We start from the raw sequence: 22,890 nt of genomic DNA, 5'->3' as shown, positions 1-22,890 counted from the left end.
AAACTAGTCTAGCCTACGGTGAACACATTCGGTGGTAGTTTTAAAGCACTTTCCGATCACAGCATTACCACCGCCGGCATCAAGCACATTCGCGTTCAAAATAGCAACGGTTCGAAGGATTTGTTTACGAAATCTGACAATTGGCCGCAAACAAAAGGAGTGACATTTTGGCGCCTTCGTAACAAGCTCTTTCAGCTGTCAAAGCAAATGTCAACAAACGTCCAGTACGCAGCCTAAAACACAATCAACTCAAAAATGCATAAGAAAAATTATCAGTGATGAAAGATCATTGCGGTGATTAGTTCTGGTGCCGATCGTTTGTTTGGTATGTTAGTTCCCGTTAGTTTGTCTTCTAGCCTGTTTCGCGAACCCGTTATTTTCATGTAAACCCTCCCAACAAACATCGAAATAGCAACGCGTCTCCTCTAATAATGTCGGACGCGAAAAGCAGCGGAGCCGGTGCAAGAAGTTCCAACGCGCCCGGTTCTGCTTCCTCCCTCATCACAAAGCCGGCCAACTTGGAATGCAAAGACCTGGAAGAGTATCTGAAATCGAGGGCCCCGGAAGTGCTCGAGAAACTGTACAACTATCCCGCCATCTGTCTCGCGGTCTATCGGTATGATTCTGTTTCATCACAGCCCGCAGTTGTTTGCTCCGATTTGCATTTATACATATTTATTTCCCTTCCCGTTTCGGGTGTAGCGAGTTGCCGGAGATAGCGCGCCAGTTCGTCATAAGAATTCTGTTCGTCGAGCAACCCATCCCACAAGCGGTAGTGTCCTCGTGGGCCACACAAGTCTACGCAAAGTAAGTGATCCCATCCAAGTGTCCACGCATTGCTCCTCGTTTTGCTGAATGCTCTGCAACTTTCCCGCGGTACAGAGAAAACACATCCGTTTCGCAAGTGTTGTCGGAGCTCGGAGTATGGCGCAGCGCAGCGTACCCGGGCGGGCTGGCCGCCTGGGAGCTGTGTCCGACGTTCAAGAAGAACCTGAAGATCGCTCTGCTGGGCGGGGGCCGCCCGTGGTCGATGTCGAACGCGCTCGATCCGGATCAGAAGTCGCGCGACATCGACTTCCTGGACACGTACGCCATGTCCCGGTGGCGCTGCGTGCTGCACTATATGGTTGGTGCCGGTAGCTCCAAAGGAATGGAAGGCGAAGGTATCTCCCCGGACGCGGTACGCATCCTGCTGCACGCGAACCTCATGAAGCGAGACGAAACGGAATGCAGTCCCGTCATCACGCGGCAAGGATTTCAGTTCCTCCTGCTCGACACCCAGGCCCAGGTGTGGCACTTTATGCTGCAGTACCTCGACACGTGCGAAGCGCGCGGTCTCAGCTTACCCGAGTGCCTGTCGATGCTGTTTCAGCTCAGCTTCAGCACACTGGGCCGCGATTACAGTTCCGAGGGTTTGAGTAACGGGCTGCTAACCTTTCTGCAGCATCTGCGCGAGTTCGGGCTCGTGTACCAGCGCAAGCGCAAGGAAGGACGCTTCTATCCGACGCGTTTGGCTCATAACATCACGTCGAAAAATGCGGCACACGCTACTACGCTGGCGCAGGATCAGGAAGCGAACACCACCAAGGACAAGGGCTATATTATCGTCGAGACAAACTATCGCGTGTACGCGTACACCGACTCCAATCTTCAAGTGGCCCTGCTCGGCCTCTTCACCGAGCTGCTGTATCGCTTCCCGAATCTCGTGGTCGGCGTACTGACGCGCGATTCCGTTCGCCAAGCGTTCCGTGGTGGCATTACGGCCGAACAGATCATTAGCTACCTCGAGCAGCACGCACACCCGACGATGCTGACGGTGGAGCAGGCAATCACCACCCGTTCAACGCTGCCACCGACGGTGGTGGATCAGATTAAGCTGTGGGAGAACGAGCGGAACCGCTTCACGTACACTGAGGGCGTCGTGTACAATCAGTTCCTGTCGCAGGCCGACTTTATTACGCTGCGCGACTACGCGCAATCGATCGGCGTGATGATTTGGCAGAACGAGCGCATCCGGACGATGGTGGTAACGAAGAACGGGCATGATGATGTGAAAAAGTTTTGGAAACGCTACTCCAAGGGCGGCAGCTAGGTGGCGCAGGCCCGCATTGGATGGTGGAAAATGTAAAGTTCTATTCGAGTTCCTTTTAAGCCCGCAAATAAACTTACCTTTAGAGGTCGGTCGACCGGAGTGAAACAAAGGGTACGGATTTAGGTACGATATTGTGTGTAATTTCATGTTGACATAATTCACGAAAAACCGCTTTCTAATGTCCGCATCCCACATAAACACTCTGTTCTACGGTTCCATAAAGCACTTGCTACAGCGCATCTTCTGATTCGCTTTATGCCACAAAAATGGTACTTTGGTAAGGAAAAAGGTGTGTGTTGTTAAGTAATGGAGCACATTGATAGGGAATAAGTAAACTTAAAGTAATTGTAAAACCAAACACGAACCGCCAAACCGTATCTGCTGGCGCAGACCCCCCATAATTGGAGCCAATTCTCACAATAGTTTGTTAGACGAAAAGGCTGAACTTTCCAGCGTTGGTCTTCATTCCATTCGCTACATCATAAATAGAGTGACTATTCCTACTATTTCGAAGTACTACATTGTTTGTGATAACGACACTCCTGTGAATTCGAATATAACCCTACTAGAGAAAGACCGCAGAAGAACAATAAAAATTGTAAAGTTCAAAATATCGATGAGTGACGAAAACGGACCAGTAAAGTAGTGCCGAAGCCGAACTAAATCCAAGCGGAACGTTGAAGCTCTTCGGCGAAGATAAAAAGGTGTAGGAATTCTACTTCCCAGAATGTTACGCACTCCGTATTGTGCCAGTTGAGTGTGCTTCACAAAGTTCCCCCAAGTCTGCTTCTCTTCTCCTGTACGAATCTGTGAGGGGATTCGGCGCGATGTCCACCTTCACGGCAGTATACGAGATGCTGAATGCTGTTAACAACGGTAAAGGGGCCAGAAGCGGGAAATCGATACGATTCTTATGTTAAGGGGAAAATTGGAATATTTTGTAACTATTTTTGGGGTATTCTAATTTTCAACCAACCCATGGTCATAGCCGCCCGCGTTATCACTTCAGTGCACGATCGTCTGCTGCGTCAGGTAGACCAGCAGCGCCTGTAGCCGCTTCTTGATCGTTTTCTGATCATCGAGCGTACAGCCGAGTAAAGCACTTTCGAACTTTTTGTCCGTGTAAATAGTGGCCGGATCGATCTCAGAGTAGACGCTCGTGTCGGTGGTGCTACAAGCGTTCAGAAACTGTTGGCACTTCTGGCGGGATACGACCGAATCGCTATTGGAGATGATCATATCGATCAGGCTGTTGACGAGATGCAACGAGTCCTCCTGGGCCGGATCGCGCACGGTGCAGACGTTCAGTTCAACCGTCCCGAGTCGGTTGCTTATCCGCTGCACGTAGCAATTGATTTCGTCCCGTTCGTCTGTGAATCGTTAAAAGGATGAAACGAAGAATATTAGACGCATGATTCAATAAGGTTCAACCCACAGCTCCAGGTGATCCAGGTTATTTTTCAAAGCGTAAGCCGGATAGGTTTAAAGTACGACGCAATTGAATAATGCGCGCAAAAAAAGATCCCTCCCACGGGGTGCTGGAGCTTGCAAATCGACACAACATTCAAACACCAGAGCCGGCCTTTTTCGGTAAAAGTCTTGCATAAACGGCGTGGGATGGCTTAAGTGGGAACTCCAGAGGAACGACGCCCGAAACCGGTTCGGCAATGGTTTTACAAACAAAGATGTTTTTATTATAAACAACACCTCCACACTTCCCAAAGCGTAGGGGTAGGTATTTAAGTGTGTAGGCGATGCCTTTTACGGTGAAAAATATCCATTGAACTCTGGCCAAATTGTGCGATACTGAGCATTATTTAAACCACAATAAAAATTACTAATACTTGGACCCAAATATGATTTAAATGATTTGCAAAAAAAATTCAAAGTGCTGACCTACCCAAACACCTTGGGGCAACGCTCCGCTGCACAGTGACGCGTTTGTAACGAACGCGCACGATAAACAAACGGTTAGTTTCGGTTGAATGATTCATAAAACCCAGCAAAGATGCCACGCACTGGTCAACCAATGCACGCGTTCGTCACAAATGGACTAAAATCGTCTCGAAATAGAACTTTTCAGAAGAAGCACAAGATGGACGTGCCTTTTCCGACGAATCACCCTATGTGCGTATGTTCCGACCGCTATGTACTTACTCTCGTTCAGTCCAGTGAGGTACTCGTTATTCTTCAGCAAATCCACCGACATGGCCAGAAAGTCCTTCTTGTCCCGCAGCACAAATGCTTCCTTACGCAACGCTTCTACCTTCGAGTCTAGCTGGTCAAGGATGTCGACGAATCTGTCGGTTTGAAGAAAAAAATAGTATTTGTAACGTTGAATAGTATTTGAAATGCCCGCTGGCAAATGTTTGGCAGCACACAGTTCTAGAAAAACTATTAACTAATATTAACACTGTCACTGCATTAATCGACCTCAAAGGCACACTCTATTGCCTCTTGCGCGATAAGACACTTTTTTTTATATTCAAATAATATTGGAACGACGAGACACCTTTCCATGGGCGGTTTGTTTAGCCAGGCATTGTTTGATTCGTCGATACGCGGCAGAATCTCCCATTGGTCGTTGCTGTTGCTCATTGTGGCCGCACTAAACTCTCCGGCGGGCTGTGTATCGACCTCCATGCGTTCACAGTCGCTGCCGGCCGAAGATTTCGATGCTATACCTCCCAAGGACGAACCCGTTAGCATTGGCCGCCTTCGGAAATTTGGCACAAAATACCGGCAAAGATCGGAAACTTCGCCTGCTGGCTTCTCCTTTTCAGGGCACTTCGAAAATGTCTTTTGTTTCGATCACAGCACTCTTTGGTTGACGCGATCCACTCAAATTCGGCCTCCTTTCCGCCGGGTTGCTTTGGTTCACAACCGCCTAAGATGGGTGTGTGCACAGCATCACCGCGGAACGCGATTTGGCGCAAGTGAATCGTGTGTTTCGACGAAGACGAGCCGGCGCGCGACACCAACCACAATTTGGGAGAAAAGCCGGGGAAAAGAGGGAGAAAAAAGAGAAATGATGAATCAGGCTGCTGTGTTGACGCAATTACCTTGACGTGCTGGCGACCGCCGAGGACCCAAATTCGTCGTCAAACTGCTGATCGAAACGAGACCGTTTGGCGCAACCTGCTCTACCGAACCTACCACCGTTCCTAGCAAACGATGACCTTCCGGTGGTCATTGTTGCACACTGCGTCAGGCCCAAGGACACTCCCGACACCACTGTTCGGTTCTCCACACGTTCAGCCGGATGCTAAACCCAACTTTTCACTGTTCACCAATTTAAACGCAACATTGAACCACACATAACGAACGCCATCAGTCTTTCTCGCTCGCACTCCGCTCGATTACGCGGAGAAGCAGTTCGCTAAGCGCCAGAGACGAATCCTTCTAGAACATTTGCTTTGCGTTTGGGTCGTGACGGCGTCGTCGCGTCTTACAAAGAGAATGACTTCTTTGCCGTCGTTTTACTCACTGGACTAAGGTGTGCTGAACTTTAAGCCTATTGCCATTTGTGGCCAATTGACGCAAATATACCTAAGAGATGATTTCTTTTTAATTTTACGCCCTTAAAAGGAAGACACTCAATCTTAACGCAGCCAAAGCATAGGAACAAGCTCACTGATCAGAGTGGCACAACTTCGTACACTAGCGCCCAACGAATCCTTCACTTTTAGATCACAGTAGCCCGGGCCGTAGTCAACAGTTACAAACTGTTCAATTCACCAAACAGTATCTGCCATCTGGGCAGTATAAGCTAAAGCAGCCGAATGACGTTTTGCTGGTTGCCCGCCCGCGGCCGATTGGCATATGAAAGTGGATTCGGGTTTCCCCGTTTCCCCCCAACTGCTGCACTCTCTTTTGATACATCGCGCACGCACTTTTCGACTCGCTCGTGGTGGGAACGTGCGCTATAAAGAATTTTCCAGAAAAAGATTTATTTCTTTGCAGGGCGCGACCACCCAAACAAATGGCCTGCCTTTGAGTGTGATGCACCAAAATATTATTGCACTCTCGCGAATGCAGTTGCATCACTACGACGCAGTATGCGTGCAACACATTTCGGGAACAGAGTGCGCCGTATTGTTTTGGCCCATACTTTGTTGCGCTCTGGGAAGCAAAGGCTACTGACGCAATGTAAGGGCACGATTGCAGCATTTCCAGGTTTTGGCCAGGTCTTTGCATTGCCAGGCCAGTTGTAAAACGCCACCTTGATACATATTCTATCGTATATTCAACACAATGCCAGATGGGCGCAGAAAAATCGATCGCAGTCGTCGTCGGGTCAAACGGTTTCGTTTCGATGCCAGCCAGGAAAACAACGCACTTTAGCATTCACAAACTGAACGGCTACTTTCGGTGGCCACTCGTGCCGGTTCGCCGACGTTGTTTTAACAGCACGAACAATGTTTCACACCATTTCTGTATTCTTACCTGAATCTTTTGGAATCCGAAAAACAAACTGCTTCGTCTCGAGAATGATTGTGGCTGACAAGAATGGCGCTCGGCTGTTTTTGACAGCCGGGTTGAAAGGATGAAAACTGCATCAAAAAGTGCATTTTTGAATTGATAGAAAAAAATACAATGCGCTCAAAAATGAATCTTTCAGCCTAATGGTGCATAATTGTTGCACATGGTAAGCTGGGAAAGAATAATCCAAAGGTTGAGGATTGAATCAATTAAATTGGTGTTCGAATCATAATAATCATTTGACAGCATTTTGCATTTGACAGTTGGTGCTGTCTATTTTCTTCTCACTGATAATGAAAAAGAGAAAACAAACAAGAAAACAAGAGGAATGATTCATATAAACAATCAACTTTAGTTATCTACGTCGTTATCAGTGGATTTTCGTGAAGAATAAAGGGAAGATCCCGAAAAAAGGAAAGCGATACGATTTCGCCCGGACGGTCTTGGTCACAGTTTCCATCGCACGCTACGATGTGTGTCCAGAACCGAGTGTGAATTCTTCCGGAACAGGAGCAGGCAAAAGAAATGGAGTCCCAGGTTCTACTTCCATTCGGGCGGTCTTTATTTTACCTGCTGGTCAGTGGTTTACTACTCTCGGCTACGGCACGAGGCGGTGACATTATCGACATCACTAGCCAGGCGTTCGACAAGCTGACCGATGCGATCCCTGCGGCATACGGAGATTTCAACTCGGACGAGTTGACCGACGTGTTTGTGCTGCGAAACAACTTCCACACGCTCCAGATACTGCTCGGCAGTGAGGACAAACCGTTACTGCAGGAGGGCCCGCGATGCGACTACCGGAACCATCGGATTACGAGCATAGTGCCGGGCGATTTCGATGGCGACGCTTACATGGACGTGCTTTTTACCGTACAGCACGAGGGCAGTTCTATCGAGGATTACACGTACGTTTACATCAACTGGGGATCCTCGGAGCAGATGAACTGCACGGCGGAGGACGAAAAGCCGCTGATCGAGATGATTGGCCAACCGCTGGCACTGGACTACGATAACGATTTCATCATCGATCTCTTCGGCATGGACATGAAGCGGCAGCGAACGTTTTGGATCTTCAAAAAACCAGACGATACCGGCCGGGGAGGCCCCTTTCCGGTGCGGCTGGACAACGGGAAGCACGGATCGGAGCTCTCGATACCGCACTCACACGCCATTATCGATCTGGATAAGGACTTCAGTGCGGATCTGTTTCTCACGACGACGACCGGGTTCGAGGTGTGGCACGGAACGGAAAGCGCGCGCAAGTTTGTGTACAGCCACAAGATAGACTTTCCGGACGGCAACTACAACAAGCACGTCGGCCGAGCCATCTTTCTCGACGTGGAACTCGACGGCAGCTTGCTGCCCGTGTTTCCGATGTGCTTCGATGCGAAGTGCGTCAACTCGAGCATCCTGGTGTACCACGGGAACCATCTGCACGACCTGCAGATCGACTTCAAGGACGACCACAACGATGCGTGGCACTTTGTGGTCCCGGACCGTTCAAACTGGGCCACGCAAACGATCACACTCCGGGGCGGCGACTTCAATCTCGACGGTTATCCGGATTTGCTGGCCACGCTCACCAAAACGGGTGACCAGATGCAAACCTTTCTGCTGGAGAATGTGCCGTGCGAGAAGAGTGCCTGCAATCACATGACCCGCACGTTCGCCGTCCGGTGGAAAGCGTTGGCCCCGTTTTCAAACGGAACGATGATCGGTTCGTTTTTCGACTTCTACAACGACGGCATCCTGGATGCGATCTTTGTCGAGCGGTACGGCAACAGCACCCGGCCGGTAGCGTTCCGTAATTCTCTCGATTACGATGCCAACTTTGTGAAGGTGATCGTGCTGACGGGGCTCAGCAATCGGAGCGGACCGAAGAAACTGACGCCACTCGGGCGAAAGAAACGTACATTCGGTACGAACCTACCGGGGCCACGGATCGAGTACAACACGACGACGCAGGACGGTGAGCCACAGCACGGCGCATCGGCCCAGCTCCCGCAGTCGGCATACCTTTCGTTGCACCTTCCGTTCACCACGTTTGGGTTGGGCCGGACACCGAACTTTGTCGATACGCTTACGGTGGGACTGTCGAACCATTCGCGCACCTGGACGCAGCTTATTCCCAACTCGCAGATGATCGTCGTCCCGAACCCGATCGAGGAGCCGGAACGGTGGAAGGCGCAACTATTCGTGACACCGAGCAAGCTGATCCTGATGAGCGTCATTGCGCTCAGTGGCATCTGCCTGGTAATACTGCTGCTGATTCTCATCCTGTACGCGAAGGAGAAGCGCGAAGATCGAATACAGCGATCACTTGAAGCGCATCGATTCCATTTTGACGCAATGTAAGTGAGAGCCAGAGAGACCGCGAAGCAGATCGAATAGTCTTCTTACGAGTACGCTGTGTTAAATGGGCGGCAGGCGCTTCGGGAAGGAGCTCCCGGCTAAGGCTAACAACTGTTTCTATACTGCGATATACACCTAGTTGATAACTACACTACTTTAAAAGTTCTTTTATTTCCCTTTTCATCAACACTTTCTCAAACCGTTGACAAGCGTGTCTTTTCGATTTTGTATCTTTTGAAAAACCTATTTTCTGTAAGCAGAAGTAAACCCCCTATTTATTGTATGTGAACGCGTGAATAAAGAGAAAGTATAATCGGATCGAACGGATCGAACGTTTTCGGATCGGCTGCGACGCAATGAAGGACACAGAGGTTGGTTACAGAGAAGGAACTACCGATGGATAGATGAAATCTTTAATTGTATGAAGCAGTGCAAACATCGAATTCTACGCACGAAGGGTAACAATAGTTGTGTGTGAGTTTTGATTCCGTCCGTGGCCCCATTGGCCACTCTACATCGGTGCCAAGCAAAGGAGCAGGGCGGTCAGAACGCAAGCGTCCGCTTCCTTCGTGGTCCACGAGCGGAATGTAATATCATTGTTGGCGGCATTGTTGTTGCTCGTGCTGCTGGCCGCCGTCGGGGCTCCCGAGCCGGTCGGTGTGCTTCCGGCACATGCATCATGGGCCATCAGACGTGGATCGCCGCTTAGGTGATCCACGGCCGACAGGGATTGAGAGCGTACGCGTACCTCGAATGCGGTACAAATTCGATAGCACTGACCGTTGGCCATATAGCGGTGCCGTGTCCCGGTGCCCCGGCTGGCTGCCGGTTCGGTGGCGTCGGGAAACGAGCGAAGCAGAATGTGTGTGCCGGGAATGAAATTATCGTTCGAAGCTGCCCCGAGCGATGGGTCCGCTAACGAATGTCCCGTTTCTGAAAGGTAAAAAACATTCAAAACAATAGCCAAGAATTGCGCGCCTTCACACTTACCGATCGGCAACGGCTGGCCATGGTCCAGCACCGAGCGGATCTTATCCACTCGCGTATTGTAGAACGCCGTTGTCCAAACGAGATCATCGACCGTACTAACGATGGCCCCACTTGTACCGCCCTGTACCGTTTGTTGGTTCAACCGGAAGCGGACCCAGTTCTTGCGCACACCGGCATACCTCTCACTGCCACTACCGCTGACCACCGCTGTCGTCGGGTAGCACCCGGGACAGTAGCAACGGTACGGATCGCAGGCAAAAAATGCTTCCGGTAGCATCAGCGCCCGCTTGAAGCCGATCACAAGCTTCAGATAGTCACAGTCCCGGTTCTCCAGCACCGTCGGTCGGTCGAGCATCACCGACGGTGGCAACGACACGGACCCGGAACGTACCGGCATGTGCTGTCGCGCTTCGTCCTCATCTTCCGCCCCTTCCGGGGCCAACCGTTGCATGATGGTTGGCAGTGACGATGCGGACCCGGAAGCGGCACCGTGCCCGGCCATCAGCAGTTCCATTTTGGATCGACGGTGCTCTTCCCGGGTACGGTAGCATTCTTCCTCATCACCGCCTGCTGCCGCCGCCACCGCCGCCAGTGTTTCTCCGGTCGCGGGGCCATTGTTTTCGGCAGACAAGTTCGTGTCGCTTCCATCGGGATCGCCGCCACTGGCACCGGCGGCGTGTGTCATACTGAATTCCGCGTTCGAACCCACATCGTCCAGATAGTTGGGGTCAGTGTTTTCTTCCCGTTCGGCGGTAGCACCAGCGTCGCTTGCGGCACCACCTCCCGCCACCCCGGCCGCTGGTCGCTGATAGTCCTCGAAACCTTCGTCGTAGTTACCCGAGCTCATCGATCGCGATTGTTCGTCCATTCCGCCGCCAGCGGCACCCCCTCGGTTGCTGTCGAAGCTGCCCAACATACTGGCGTTGAAACGGTGAGTGCTTTGGCTGCGTTGAATGTTGAGATTGGTCGAGTGCTGCAACTGCAACGAATCCCGCAGACAGCTAAGAAGAAAAAAACCCCAGGAATGAATCATAATCCGTAACCTTAACCACATCCGGGCACTTACCACGAGTTCGACAGTTCCTGATTGCGTGCCTCGTTGGCGGTACGGATTTTGATGGAAATATTCATCAGCAGATTCTCGGACACGCAATCCATCACCGAGCGGCTCCTGCAAAAAAGAAGTAGAAAGGCTTAGGCAACATTCCTACGATCACCGGGTGACGGTAACGTACATTGCGTTCGAAGAGGAGCCACCGGCGATCGCGGCGGCCGTTTGGTCCGTTTCTTTTTCGTGCACCTCCAGATCGGCTTTCTCGCACTGGGGAACATTTTCTCCATTTTCCAACCCACCGCCGGCCGATCCGGCACCAAACGGATCACCGCCAGCACCGGCAGTTCCCAGGGAGGGCCCACCACCGGCAGCAGCACCGCTAACGCCGTTCGCGAGACGTGCCGGTTCGTTCGGCAGGACACCCAACTCTTCTTCGATCGGACTGCCATTCTTCGGATCGCCACTGACGATCGTCAGTCGTTCACACTTTCCGTACAGATCGAACACCGGGTACACGTGGTGCGGCAAGCCGCTGGCGAGCTCGTCCAGCTGAGTTGAGCCACAGCTAATGAGCAAACTTCCGGCGTGCGTAAGCGTGAGCGTAATGATCGTGCCGGGTACGATCGCATCCAGCACCTCACCGTAGCGGGACTGCGTTTTCGTGCCGTTAATGTTCACGTAATCGTGCGTCGCAATCCAGCACGGCCGGCGGAACAGAATGGCCGACGTTGGGAAGGGAAACTGCTGCCCGGTCCCGGGTGCAACACCGAGTGCACCAACGGCGATCGTACCCTTCCACTGCGTGTTGGTGCTGTTGATGCGTACACTCACGCTGTGACCCTTACACAGTGGCTTCGAGAGACACACGATGGCCTGATTGTAGGACTGCGCTCTCGCGGCCGATTTCCGGTCATCGTGAAGCGTCACATTCTTGCCCAGGTGCAACTCGGAAAATTCCATCGCCAGACTGTCGGAATCGATCGATTCGAGCATCGAGTCCTGCTTGTTGAGTGGATCGAGCCCAAGCTCGAGGGAATCCTGTAGCCGCAGGCTGCACGGCCGCAGCGGCGACGTGGGCCCCTGTGATGAGATCACCTGAACGGCCATCGTGGAACCGATCAGTTCGACCACCGCAAACACATCCGCCTGCTGGTCGGGCAGATTCGTAAAGCCAATGTTCATGTCCTCCGAGTTGAGCAGAATGCGCAGTGTCCGTGCCGGGGTCAGCTCGATGGCGATCCGATCGCCAACCCGTAGCCACTCGAGCGAGGCGAGTGATCGCTGAAGTAACGTCGAGTTGTGGCGCACCTCGTTCCCGCTCACGTACCACACGTTGGCCGGGATGCGGCGCATGCTGATCGGAATGTTCTTGCGCACATGCTCGTCGGACAGGTTCAGATCCGTCGCTCCGACTCGCAAACATCCGGCATACAGAGCGTTCATTTCCGTGATGCGAATTTCGAACGTTTCGCCCGGCACCAGCGGACGGTCGGAAAAGACGAGACAGTGCGACAGGGAGCTGCGTGTGCACCGGGCGGCCAGTGTCCAGTTGTGCATCAGCGTGACACTGTTGCCGGTGATACACGACCACCGGTGCTTCGACTCAACGAGCGCCATCGGCTGAATGACCGAGGTGGCCTGCAAGCTCTGTGAGTTCTCACTGATCGCGTACGGAGCCCGCAGATCGGCGAGGGATTGAAGCGCCCCAGCAGTGGCCCCCACGCCGGCTCCTGCAGTGCCGCCGCCGGGCTGATAGACAGGGGCCGTAATGCTTACCTGAGCGCACTGACCGTACAGATCGACCACGGCGTACAGGTTCGGGGCCCGAGATTCGTAGAACGAACCGAGATCGGTGCCGTTGACGAAGAAGTGGATCGCGTCACCGTTGCGCATCACCCCGACGCGAGAACCCTGCCCGAGGGCGTCGAGATCGAACGGAAGATCGCTGCGCACGGTAAACCCATTCAGCAGGAGCGTCGTGCCGGAGACCATGATCGTATCGTGCTCGAGATCGGTGGCGGTGCTCGGTAGACTCAGCTCGTCCGGCCGCATCGCCGTCACCCCGATCTCGATGCTGCCGTTCCACCGGTCGACCACCGTCTCGAGTACGATCTCGAACAGTTCCCGCTGGCGCAGCGGTCGGCTGCTGAACACGATCGCATCGTTAAACTCGGCCAGCGCCTTCGGCCGGCAGGCGGTCAGTCCGCTGGCGAGAATGTGTGCGTTGCGCCCGTGGACCGCCGTATTGAAGCGCATCTTGGGCTCGCCGGACAGAGGGCCGCTGCCGGCCCCGCCACCGATTCCGACGCCACCGCCGCCGCTGGTGGCACACGGGAAGAGCGTCGTGTTGGAGATGGTCGAGTTGCCCGTGTCGGGCGTTCCGCACTCGGACGTGTCGACGATACTGGCCTGAGCCGCCTGGCCATACAAATCGATCACTCCGTATACTCGCTCCGCCACATTCGTCGCCGCCGGGCCCTGGTCGATCCCGTTCACCCAGAAGTGGAGCGTTCCGTCATCCTTCCGCACGACCCCCACACGATCGCCGACCTGCAAGCGATCGAGGTTTTGTCCATACTGCTCGATCACGGTGATCCCATTGTGCATCACACCGTTCCCCGTCATCATCCACGTTCCGGAGCGCACGTTCGTCATGGTGAACGGAAAATCGAGCTCCGTCGGGCTGTGCGTCGTGACGCCCATCTCGATCGAGCCGGCCCACTTCGTGACGACACGCTCGAGTCGCACCTGAAACAGTTCGTTCGGCCGCAGCGGACGTCTCGTGAGGACCACGCCGTTGTTGAAATCGTCCGACGCATTCGGCCGCAGCGCGGTCCGGCCACTGTGTGTGACGCTCGCATGGGAACCACACATCGGGTGAAACAGTAGCCGATCGATCGCCGACGGACTGCAGTCGGCCGCCTCCGATGGACTGCCGACCGTGTGTGAAGCCGGCGCAGCCAGGGCGAGCGGAAGCTCCTGGACCGTGCCCGTCATCAGCATGTGATTGCGGCGCGTCACCAGATTGCGCTGCTCGCGCTCATCGCGATCCACGATCGTCACCTTGATCGTCATACCGTACAGATCAATCACGCCCCAGAGCGTCTGGGCCACACGGGTTGCCGCCACACCCTGATCGCGCCCATTGATGTAGTAATGCAGATTGCCGTTCGCCTTGCGCATCATCCCGACGCGATCGCCTTCCCGCAGCTCGTCCAGATTGAACTCCCCGTACTCGCGGCGTGTCCCCTTCCCATTGGTAAGGATGCCACAGCCGGACATCATGATGGTGCCGCTCCGCAAGTTGGTCATCGTTGCCGGGAACTGCAACGCCGACGGGCAGTGAGTCGTGACTCCGACCTCGATCGATCCGGACCACTTGTCCACCAGCCGATCGATGCGTATCTCAAACAGCTCGTTGTCCCACAGGGGCCGGTGCGTCATCACCACTCCGTTGTTAAACTCATCTAGCGGCCTCCGCCGTTCGGCCGTACGACAGTTTGCGCTCAGCTTTACGAGAGACCCGCAGCGAGTATGAAACCGAAGCTTATCGTTCGGGTCAGGCCCGGTCTCAGCGATGCCCCCTATCACGGTGCTGGCAGCCGTGGTGCTGCCGCCGACCATCGAGGACGATGTTACGCGGTCACCATTTACCGACATTTCCACCGACATCGGACGGTCGATATTCTGGGAGACGTTTTGCTGGGACGACGTTCCGGTGCCCGTGGTGACGCATTCGCCGTCTTCCTGCGGTCCTCCGCTAATCACCCCGAGGGAAGAATGCTCCCCGCCACCACCGGGTTGGGGATCGGAAGAGATGGAAACCTGAGCACATTTGCCGTACAGGTTGACCAGGGCGTACACCGGGCGCGGAAGATCACGGGCAGCAATTCCTTGCGGTTCACCGTTCACGTAAAATACGAGCCCACCGCGCGATGTCCGCTGCACGCCGACGCGGTCTCCTTCCGCCAGCTTCTCCAGATCGGTACCGTACGATTCGACCAGCAGCAGCCCGTCCTTCAGCACCGAGATGCCTGACATCACCCAAGTTGAGTTGCGGAGCTTGGTCGCGCACGGTGGCAACTCGGCCGACTCCGGATTGACGGTCGTCACCCCGATCTCGATGCTGCCGCTCCACGCTTGTATCTGTTGGTATCGAATAAATGTAATACTAGGCCGGGGACGGATCGGGGGACAGCTTCTTTCCCCGTTTCCCTTACCTTCTCGTCGATTTGGACCTCAAACAGTACATCGTCCAGGAGCGGTTCCGCCGACAGCACCAGCCCGTGGTTAAACTCACTCACATTTCGCATCGCCGTCCGGTTGCCGTTGGTCAGCGTAATGCGTTTGCCGCACCGTCGGTGAAAGGTGGCCACGGTCGGGGTCATTTCTGTGATTACTTGCCTGGGGCGGCCACCTCCAGCAGCAGCAGCTCAAATGGCGTCGAATGGCTCTGTTTGGCGATGGAAAACTTTTGACAGCCTCCCCAGGGGGAGGAAAAATCGATCGAAAACTCCGGGAAAACTGACGTTCCGGGAAAAGCGTGACCAAGAAAAACCATTTGGGAAAGCTGAAAGTGGCAGCAGCTGATTTTTGTTGACAAACATTCTGGGAATGTTTGCTTGGAATGCTGTCAGTTCTGTTGTGAGTTTCGTTTCAACAGAATGCATTTATGAACCCACAGCATGATACTTGCTGTGAGTGTGGGAAGGAAATGTTTTCTATTCTACAAAGCAGGGCTCAGTTTTCGAAAAAGAGTCCAATTATCTGTTGGCAATGTATCAATTTTCCGAAGTTGATAATCTTAATAATACAATATTTCAAACTACCGAATATTTTCTAATTACAGCTGATGAAAGAGCCCGGTGAAAAATCGTTGCCCTGTGGTCAACTATTTGTGTATAACACTTGTAGCGTATAACAGTTCACTTGAATTTCAACGTCTGTCAACAACGCTCATTTTGTAAATGCGTTTGTCGAGCGTCATCGTGTGTTCCAGGTGCTCGCAAAGAAACTAAAATTGCTATTGATAAATCGGTTGTGCCATCGTTTATCTAGTAATCGTTCCAGTTTGTCCAATTCACGTTCTCTGTGAAGTTAGATTGTTACACCTGGCCAACAACAGAGCTAACCTGCGATGTCTGACGAGGACGTTCTTGTGGAGCAGTCGGCGGACGAGGAATCGTATTCCAGTGAGTTGTGGTCGCAATCATTTGGGTGACGATGGCATTTCTAATTACGATCATCCTTTTCGTCCCAAACAGGCAACAATCAATCGTCCCGTATCAGCCAGTATCAAAACGGGGAGTCGATCACGATCGATGAAAGTAAGCACGGGGCAAAAAGTAGCTTGCAAATAAGTCCGACTCACTCTTATCTCCCTATTGCAGCCGATTCAGACGGCGAATCTGATGTTGTGGTTAGCAGTCGTGCCGATAGTGAGGATGAAAGTTTGATCATCCGCCTGAAGAAGCGTCAAAGCAAACGAATGTCGATGCACCCGAGACAGGCGGAATCGGACGATGACAGCGACCGTGCCCGCCAATCCACTCAAAGCAACGATCCGGAACTGACGGAAGATGGCGATGACGAGGAGGACAAGGAGGTGGAGTATCGGGCGTACTCCCCGGCGACACGCCGAAGTATCTACGGTGTGCGATCGACCTCAACGGAGGAAGAAAGTGATTCGAACGGCAACGGCAGCGAGAGCGACGACGGCGAAATCATCGCTGTTCGTCGGAGCACCCGAAAAATGCTCGTTATTTCCGACGATGAGGACGAGGAGGAAGATAAACCCACCGAAGTCCCACGGAACAATTCCCGTAAGGGGCAAAGCTCTTTCGAATGCTCGCTAACAATGCATAGTTTCGACGCAGAGAACGACCCGGACCCTGCAAAGCTCTCATCCACGTTGAATGAGGCCGAGGACGAAAGCCGTGGTCGCTCCGTGTCTGCGCCAGGTCAGACCAACGATGGCCGGCAATCGCTTTCGCACCAGTCGGCGGACGATTCGATTAGCTCCAAGCTCTCGTCGACTTTGAACAGTGAAAAAGCGTTTCAGCCACGGGGCACCGGCGGCGATCGACATTCGATCAGCATCCGAGCTTCGATTGGAGAGAAGATTTCTTCGACGCACATAAAAGACGCATCGCCGACGGACGGAGAGCCAACCGATGGTCGGGCAGCGGATGAGTCAAGTAGCGTTGAGTTGATTGAAAAATCGGAAGAAATTTTTTGTGTCAGTAGTGGCGACGAAGGGTCGCCGGTAAAACCGGTAGTTGCGCCACAGCCTGTACGTAAAAGTGTTCCCCAACCGATGGTACAGCCCACTCTGCCGGCGTTCGTACGAGAGCGGGTGTCCCAGAGCGATTACGATGCAAATATTCGCCGGATGGCCGATCTGAAATCGCAACTCGTGCTGGGCGAAGGCATGCTTCGGAATGCTGCCAAACTCCCGGACGGCGGAGCCAGTTTGGTGCGCCGTCTGGGCGACATTAAACAGCAAATCTTCGCGCTCTCCAAGGAGATGGAAGTTTCGCGACCCACACCGTCGAAGAAGGGTATCAAGCAAGCGATCCGCCAGCAGTTCGAGCAAGGCGTGGTCCAGAACACGAGCGCCAACTGGGAATCTCAGGCAGCGGCTCAGCACCACATTAGCTGGGATGCGATCAAAAAAGCGGCCGATGACGCTGTACCGCTGTACACGGGCAAGAAGGGCATTGCGACGTTCGAGAACCAAAAGATGCTCACGATGGATCGTCTGCAGACGCTGCACAAGTCGATCGAAACGTGCCCGACCGAGGACACGTTGGCCGATCCGCCGCAGCTGCTCCAGATCGAGCTGATGGGTCACCAGCGGCACGCCCTGGCGTGGATGTTGTGGCGCGAATCGCAAAAGCCGCGCGGTGGCATCTTGGCCGACGATATGGGTCTCGGTAAGACGCTAAGCATGATCTCGTTGCTACTGAAAGCGAACGAACTGGACCCGGACGGTGAAAATCTGGCCGGAAGTGGTAGCGACGAGAGCGAAGATGAGCAACAGGAGGGCAAAGCAAAGGGCGGTTGGTTGGCTAAAGGAAGGCGCGATCACTACGTCGGCGGCACTCTGGTCGTGTGTCCGGCCTCGCTGATGCGCCAGTGGGAAGGGGAGATAACGAAGTACGTCAAGCGCAATTCGCTGGCCGTGTGTGTCCATCACGGAACGCAGCGAGACTCGAAACCGCGCTACCTGGCAAAGTACGACGTGGTCATCACGACCTACAACCTTGTCTCGCGCGAGCATAAGTCACGTGGAGGAGGTGCCGTGTTTGGCGTTAACTGGGAGCGACTGATCTTGGACGAGGCGCACACCATCCGCAATCATAAGTCGGCCATGTCGGAGGCTTGCTGTGCGCTCCGCGGACGTTTCCGCTGGGCACTGACGGGAACACCGATCCAGAACAAAGAGATGGATGTGTACGCTCTGCTCAAGTTTCTGCGCTGCACACCGTTCGACGATCTGGTGCACTGGAAGCGTTGGGTGGACAATAAGAAAGCCGACGGTACGATGCGGCTGAACACGATCATGAAGTCGATCATGTTGCGCCGGACGAAGAAACAGCTGCAAGAGCGCGGTACCCTCAACAGTCTGCCCTCGAAGTCGATCGAGCTGATCGAGGTGGAGCTGGAGAAGGACGAAATGAACGTCTACCAGAAGGTGCTCCTCTACTCGACCACACTGTTCGCCCAGTTCCTGCATCAAAAGGCCGAGAAAGAGCAGCTGAATTCGTACGGTTACGGTTACGGTTACGGCGAACGGCAAACGCAGGCTCACCGGGGCGTCACGAATGCCTTCGAGAAGGTGCACCAGAAGCTGAAACGAATGCACAACGGCGACGGTGGTGGTGCGGTGAAGCAGGTTGAGATTTTGGTGCTCCTGTTGCGCCTCCGGCAAATCTGTTGCCACCCGGGGCTGATCGACAAGATGCTGAGCGATGACGAGGGAAACTTTGATGTCTCCGGTGCCGACGATTCGACGGCCAACGATCTCGATCTGCTGGGGCAGCTGAACAAACTGAAGCTAGACGATGTCATTGCCGAGCAGGAAGCGCTAGCGGAGAAAGGGACAACCGATTTAGGGGCGGCGGCGATATCGTTAAACCTTTCCGACGAGCTCGCGCCGGCCATCTCGAAGGCATCCTCGAAGCTAATGCTAAAGTCGAACCCGGTCTTCAATCTCGGACGCGTCAGCTCGAAGATCGACAAAATGCTGCAGCTGTTGGAGGCGAAAATCCTGGGCACCGACGATAAGGCAATCATCGTGTCGCAGTGGACGAGCGTGCTGGAGATCGTAGGGTCCCATCTGTCCGCCCGGAATGTGCGACACGTTTCGCTCACCGGAAAGGTGCCGGTGAAGTTTCGAAATGACATCGTAACGGACTTCAACAAACCGTCGCGAAAAACGCAGGTAAGAAATCATAGTTAACAAAAATAATTAAAAGTTTGATAAACAAAATTCAATGTAAATAACGGAGTGCGCCGTTTGCTGCGCACGAGTTCCGCCTGTTGCATCAGCTGTCCCGCGAGACAACCTGTGGGTTTGTCAGAACCTTGGAAACGGCGAACCTTTGTTTATCGGTTGTCAATACGAAGTCGATTAAAGGTCCTTCGAAGCGCACAGGGAACTAGTTATTCAAGTGCCCCGAAAGTGTCCTTCTTGCTCGTACGGATCATGTCGAACCGTACCTTTAACCGGCTGTGGACCGGGGCTCAGAAAGATCTCGAAAAGCTCGCGGTAAACGATTTCGAGTATCAGGCGATCGAAGCGCAGCACGATCGCGGTGAAATACAGGGCCAGGTGTACGAGCTGTACCTACGCTACCTGGTCATTTCGAACCGCCTGGAGGAGATCTACGATCAGATCGTGCAGCCGCAGAAGCGCATCCTGATCCGCAAGCTGCTCGACAACTGTCTCGGTCGGATGCTGGAGCTAAAGCACGACCTGGTCGTCATCGATATGACCGAGTTTAGCTACAACGACGCGGTGGTGGACAAACTCGGCCTCACGCCGCTCAGCATGGAGGTGAACGTGCCGCGGTACTTCCGGCGCGAGCGCGAAGAGCAGCTGAACGAGCGCAAAAAGTTTATGGATGACATCCTGAAGAAGATCGGTGCCCTGGACGAGGAGGTGGTCGAGGAGGAACTGAGTGAGCTCGAAGCGATCCGCATCATTCAGACGCACGAACGGGCCCGCCAGGGGCGGCTGCGGGCCCAGTTTATGAAGGAGCTGAAGATTCTGAAGGAGAAAGGAAAACCGGACAGCAGCCGTGACAAGTCGACCACGGGGCTGAATGCGGCGATGAAGATTCAGAAAACGTGGCGCGGATACGCCACACGGCGGCAGACGCGGCGCAAGAAGATGGAAGAAATGATACTGATCGGTATGGTGCCACCGCCCGTCACCTCGGCACGGACCGCGATCGACGAGCTGGAGGATTTGAAGCAGTTCCGGTACAAGCAGCAGAAAACGTTCCAGGACGACTACGAGCGCTCGTTGGTGCGCGTGAAGGAGGAGATCAGCGTGAAGCAGGGGGCCGCCATGACGGAGGACATTGCCGACGAGATCCGGACGTGGTTCAAGGAGTACCAGAAGCGTACCGGCCGGCTGCCCGACTTTCCGTCGGAGGAAGCGGGCGGTTCGCGGCATCTGCTGAGCCGCCAGGGAACGGAGAGTGAGCTGAGTCGGTCGTCGGTGATGTCGTCGCGCGAATCGAAGCTCAAGGGCAGCGGCAAGGAGAAGCTGGCCCAGAAGAAACCGGGCGAAGTGTCACTCGAGGAGGGCCTAGATAGGGCGTTCAAGCCGATGCAATCGTCGTTTCTGCCCGAGATCAAGGGCGGCATCGAGGAGTACACGGACGTGTGGAAGGGTAAGGACGAGTCGCAGAACCTCCGGCAGACGTACTACGACGACATGATCTACGAGGAGAAGTATGCCGACGTCGAGGCGGAACTGCGCCGGATAGTGGACGAAATTATGCGCCAGGAGCTGGAGCTGCTACAGATTGCGCTGGAGCGCGACCGGGGTGGCAAGAAGCTGAAGAAGAGCAGCAAAAAAGCGCGCCGCAGTGGCAAGAAGGGCAAGAAGAAGAAGGACAAGGATCTGACGCCCGACCGCACGACGGAGTCCCTGTTCGAGGAGCTGGTCACGAACGGGATCATCAAGAAGTATCCGGAGACGCCGATTAAAGCGTACGTCGGTGACCTCAGCTACGCGGCCCGCAGTGCCCTCAATCCGTCGCCAGGGGACGTGCGGCAGTTGGTCAAACAGTATTGCATCCTGCCGCTCGGTTCCGAAACGATCCGCAATTTTGGTCCGTGCATCAAGTCGCTGCTGATTGCCGGACCGAAGGGTTCCGGCAAGACGTCGCTGGTGCACGCGATCTGCACGGAGACGGGTTCGGTGCTGTTCGACATCAGTCCACCGAACATCGTCGGCAAGTACCCGGGCAAATCGGGGCTCATCATGCTGATGCACCTGATCTCGAAGGTGTCCCGGTTGCTGCAGCCGTCGGTGATCTACTTTGGGGACGCCGAAAAGCCGTTCATGAAGAAGATCCCCAAGACGGACCGGACGGATCCGAAGCGGCTGAAGAAGGATCTGCCCAAGCTGGTCAAGAACATTCAGCCGGAAGATCGGATCATGCTGATCGGCACGTCGGACTGTCCGTGGGAGGCGGACATGAAGCTGATGGTGCAGACGTACCAGCGGTTCGTGTACATTCCGCGCCCCGACTACGGGGCCCTTTCGTTTGCGTGGAAGGAACTGCTGAGCCACTACAGTGGGGTCCACCGGCAGTTCGATACGGGTGCGATGGCCAAGATTTCCGACGGCTACACGATCGGTTCGGTCGTACGGTGCATCCGTGAGGTGATCACCTGCAAGCGGATGCTACAGCTCCGGGTACACCCGTTGACCCACCTGGAGCTCATCAATGCTCTGAGGTACTTTAACGCTTGGATGCCTGCGACGCACCGTCCGCCAATTCGATTAACGAACGCCGTTCCCCTCGCATTGCAGTGCTCTCGAGCCGGTGTACAAGGAGGAAGAGGAAGCGTTTCTCTACTGGTGGTGCAAGACACCGCTCGGCCGGCGTCGATCGAAGCAGATGGAGAAGGATCACGAAGCGCTGATGGAGATGGAAAATGTGCCGAAGAAGAAGAAATAGAAGATTTTGTGAAAATAAACGTGTCGTGTACGGTGGAAGGGCCATCAAACTTTAATTTATTTTTCCATTATTTTTAGCCTTTCAAATGATCAACATACGAATGTTTAATCGCCCTTTGTGCAATCCGTTTTTTGCAGATTATGCTGTTGTCGCTGACGGCCGGAGGTGTTGGATTGAATCTCGTCGGAGCGAACCATCTGCTACTGCTCGATCCTCACTGGAACCCACAGCTGGAGGCTCAAGCGCAAGACCGCATCTATCGCGTGGGTCAAACGAAACCCGTCCACATTTGGAAGTGAGTTGCAACAGTGGCACCAGTTCTTCTGGCAATTCGGTAACCGACTCCTTCGTCTCGCCCCGTAGGTTCGTGTGCAAGGAAACGGTTGAGCAAAAAATTCATGCCCTGCAGCAGCACAAGCTCGCGATCGCGGATGGTGTGCTGACGGGTACGAGCAGCAAGGGCAGCAAGCTGACGATCGATGATCTGAAGTCGCTGTTTGGATTGTAAACGGACGGACGGAACGGGAGCGAACCCACACTCGGGCACCGGCTAGCCGTTCTTCTCTTCCGTCGGGCGTTCCACCATCGCTTCAATCTGTGATACTAAAGCAAAGCAGACGACCCTCATCATTCCCTTGTGCGCTCTGTTCCGTGCCTCGTTCTGGAGAAAAATGCCGTATGCAAGACAATAAGGATACGGGACACCCTTTTTG

General features: G+C 54.1%; 6 protein-coding genes across 11 annotated transcripts; 4 read left to right on the top strand and 2 right to left on the bottom strand.

Moving 5' to 3' along the window:
- Positions 1-307: 307 nt before the first annotated feature.
- LOC128268909 (general transcription factor IIH subunit 4) lies at positions 308-2,278 on the top strand. Its single transcript, XM_053006206.1, has 3 exons — positions 308-616; positions 703-807; positions 883-2,278. Exons 1-3 carry the CDS (start codon positions 432-434, stop codon positions 2,090-2,092), a joined length of 1,500 nt encoding a protein of 499 aa, XP_052862166.1. The 5' UTR covers positions 308-431; the 3' UTR covers positions 2,093-2,278.
- Positions 2,217-6,593, bottom strand: LOC128268910 (BAG family molecular chaperone regulator 2). Of its 6 annotated transcripts, XM_053006211.1 has the most exons (5): positions 6,539-6,593; positions 4,605-4,979; positions 4,250-4,392; positions 3,069-3,462; positions 2,217-2,956 (listed from the first exon to the last, which is right to left on the bottom strand). In XM_053006211.1, exons 2-4 carry the CDS (start codon positions 4,799-4,801, stop codon positions 3,098-3,100), a joined length of 705 nt encoding a protein of 234 aa, XP_052862171.1. In that variant the 5' UTR covers positions 4,802-4,979; positions 6,539-6,593; the 3' UTR covers positions 2,217-2,956; positions 3,069-3,097. The 6 variants fall into 6 exon arrangements, with proteins under 6 accessions (XP_052862171.1, XP_052862167.1, XP_052862168.1 ...); XM_053006207.1 differs by having other exon boundaries at positions 2,217-3,462; XM_053006208.1 differs by lacking the exon at positions 6,539-6,593 and adding an exon at positions 5,249-5,791 and having other exon boundaries at positions 2,217-3,462.
- A 330-nt stretch (positions 6,594-6,923) lies between these two features.
- On the top strand, positions 6,924-9,231 carry LOC128277895 (T-cell immunomodulatory protein). The gene has a single exon (XM_053016497.1). The coding sequence runs from the start codon at positions 7,100-7,102 to the stop codon at positions 8,930-8,932; it is 1,833 nt and encodes a 610-aa protein (XP_052872457.1). The 5' UTR covers positions 6,924-7,099; the 3' UTR covers positions 8,933-9,231.
- A 161-nt stretch (positions 9,232-9,392) lies between these two features.
- On the bottom strand, positions 9,393-15,361 carry LOC128267227 (neuralized-like protein 4). Its single transcript, XM_053004026.1, has 5 exons — positions 15,194-15,361; positions 11,155-15,119; positions 10,986-11,090; positions 9,920-10,920; positions 9,393-9,862 (listed from the first exon to the last, which is right to left on the bottom strand). Exons 1-5 carry the CDS (start codon positions 15,359-15,361, stop codon positions 9,441-9,443), a joined length of 5,661 nt encoding a protein of 1,886 aa, XP_052859986.1. The 3' UTR covers positions 9,393-9,440.
- A 749-nt stretch (positions 15,362-16,110) lies between these two features.
- LOC128275310 (transcription termination factor 2) lies at positions 16,111-22,685 on the top strand. Its single transcript, XM_053013773.1, has 6 exons — positions 16,111-16,165; positions 16,238-16,300; positions 16,364-17,574; positions 17,620-19,419; positions 22,315-22,472; positions 22,541-22,685. The coding sequence occupies exons 1-6, from the start codon at positions 16,111-16,113 to the stop codon at positions 22,683-22,685; spliced, it is 3,432 nt and encodes a 1,143-aa protein (XP_052869733.1).
- LOC128269178 (dynein regulatory complex protein 11) lies at positions 19,684-22,177 on the top strand. The gene is made up of 2 exons (XM_053006563.1): positions 19,684-21,953; positions 22,030-22,177. The coding sequence occupies exons 1-2, from the start codon at positions 19,684-19,686 to the stop codon at positions 22,175-22,177; spliced, it is 2,418 nt and encodes an 805-aa protein (XP_052862523.1).
- Positions 22,686-22,890: the final 205 nt, after the last annotated feature.

Source organism: Anopheles cruzii, chromosome 2, assembly GCF_943734635.1.
Source record: "Anopheles cruzii chromosome 2, idAnoCruzAS_RS32_06, whole genome shotgun sequence".
Taxonomy (NCBI): Eukaryota; Metazoa; Arthropoda; class Insecta; order Diptera; family Culicidae; genus Anopheles; species Anopheles cruzii.
Note: the sequence above shows the minus strand (reverse complement) of the source record. Positions and strands in the feature narration are given on the sequence as shown.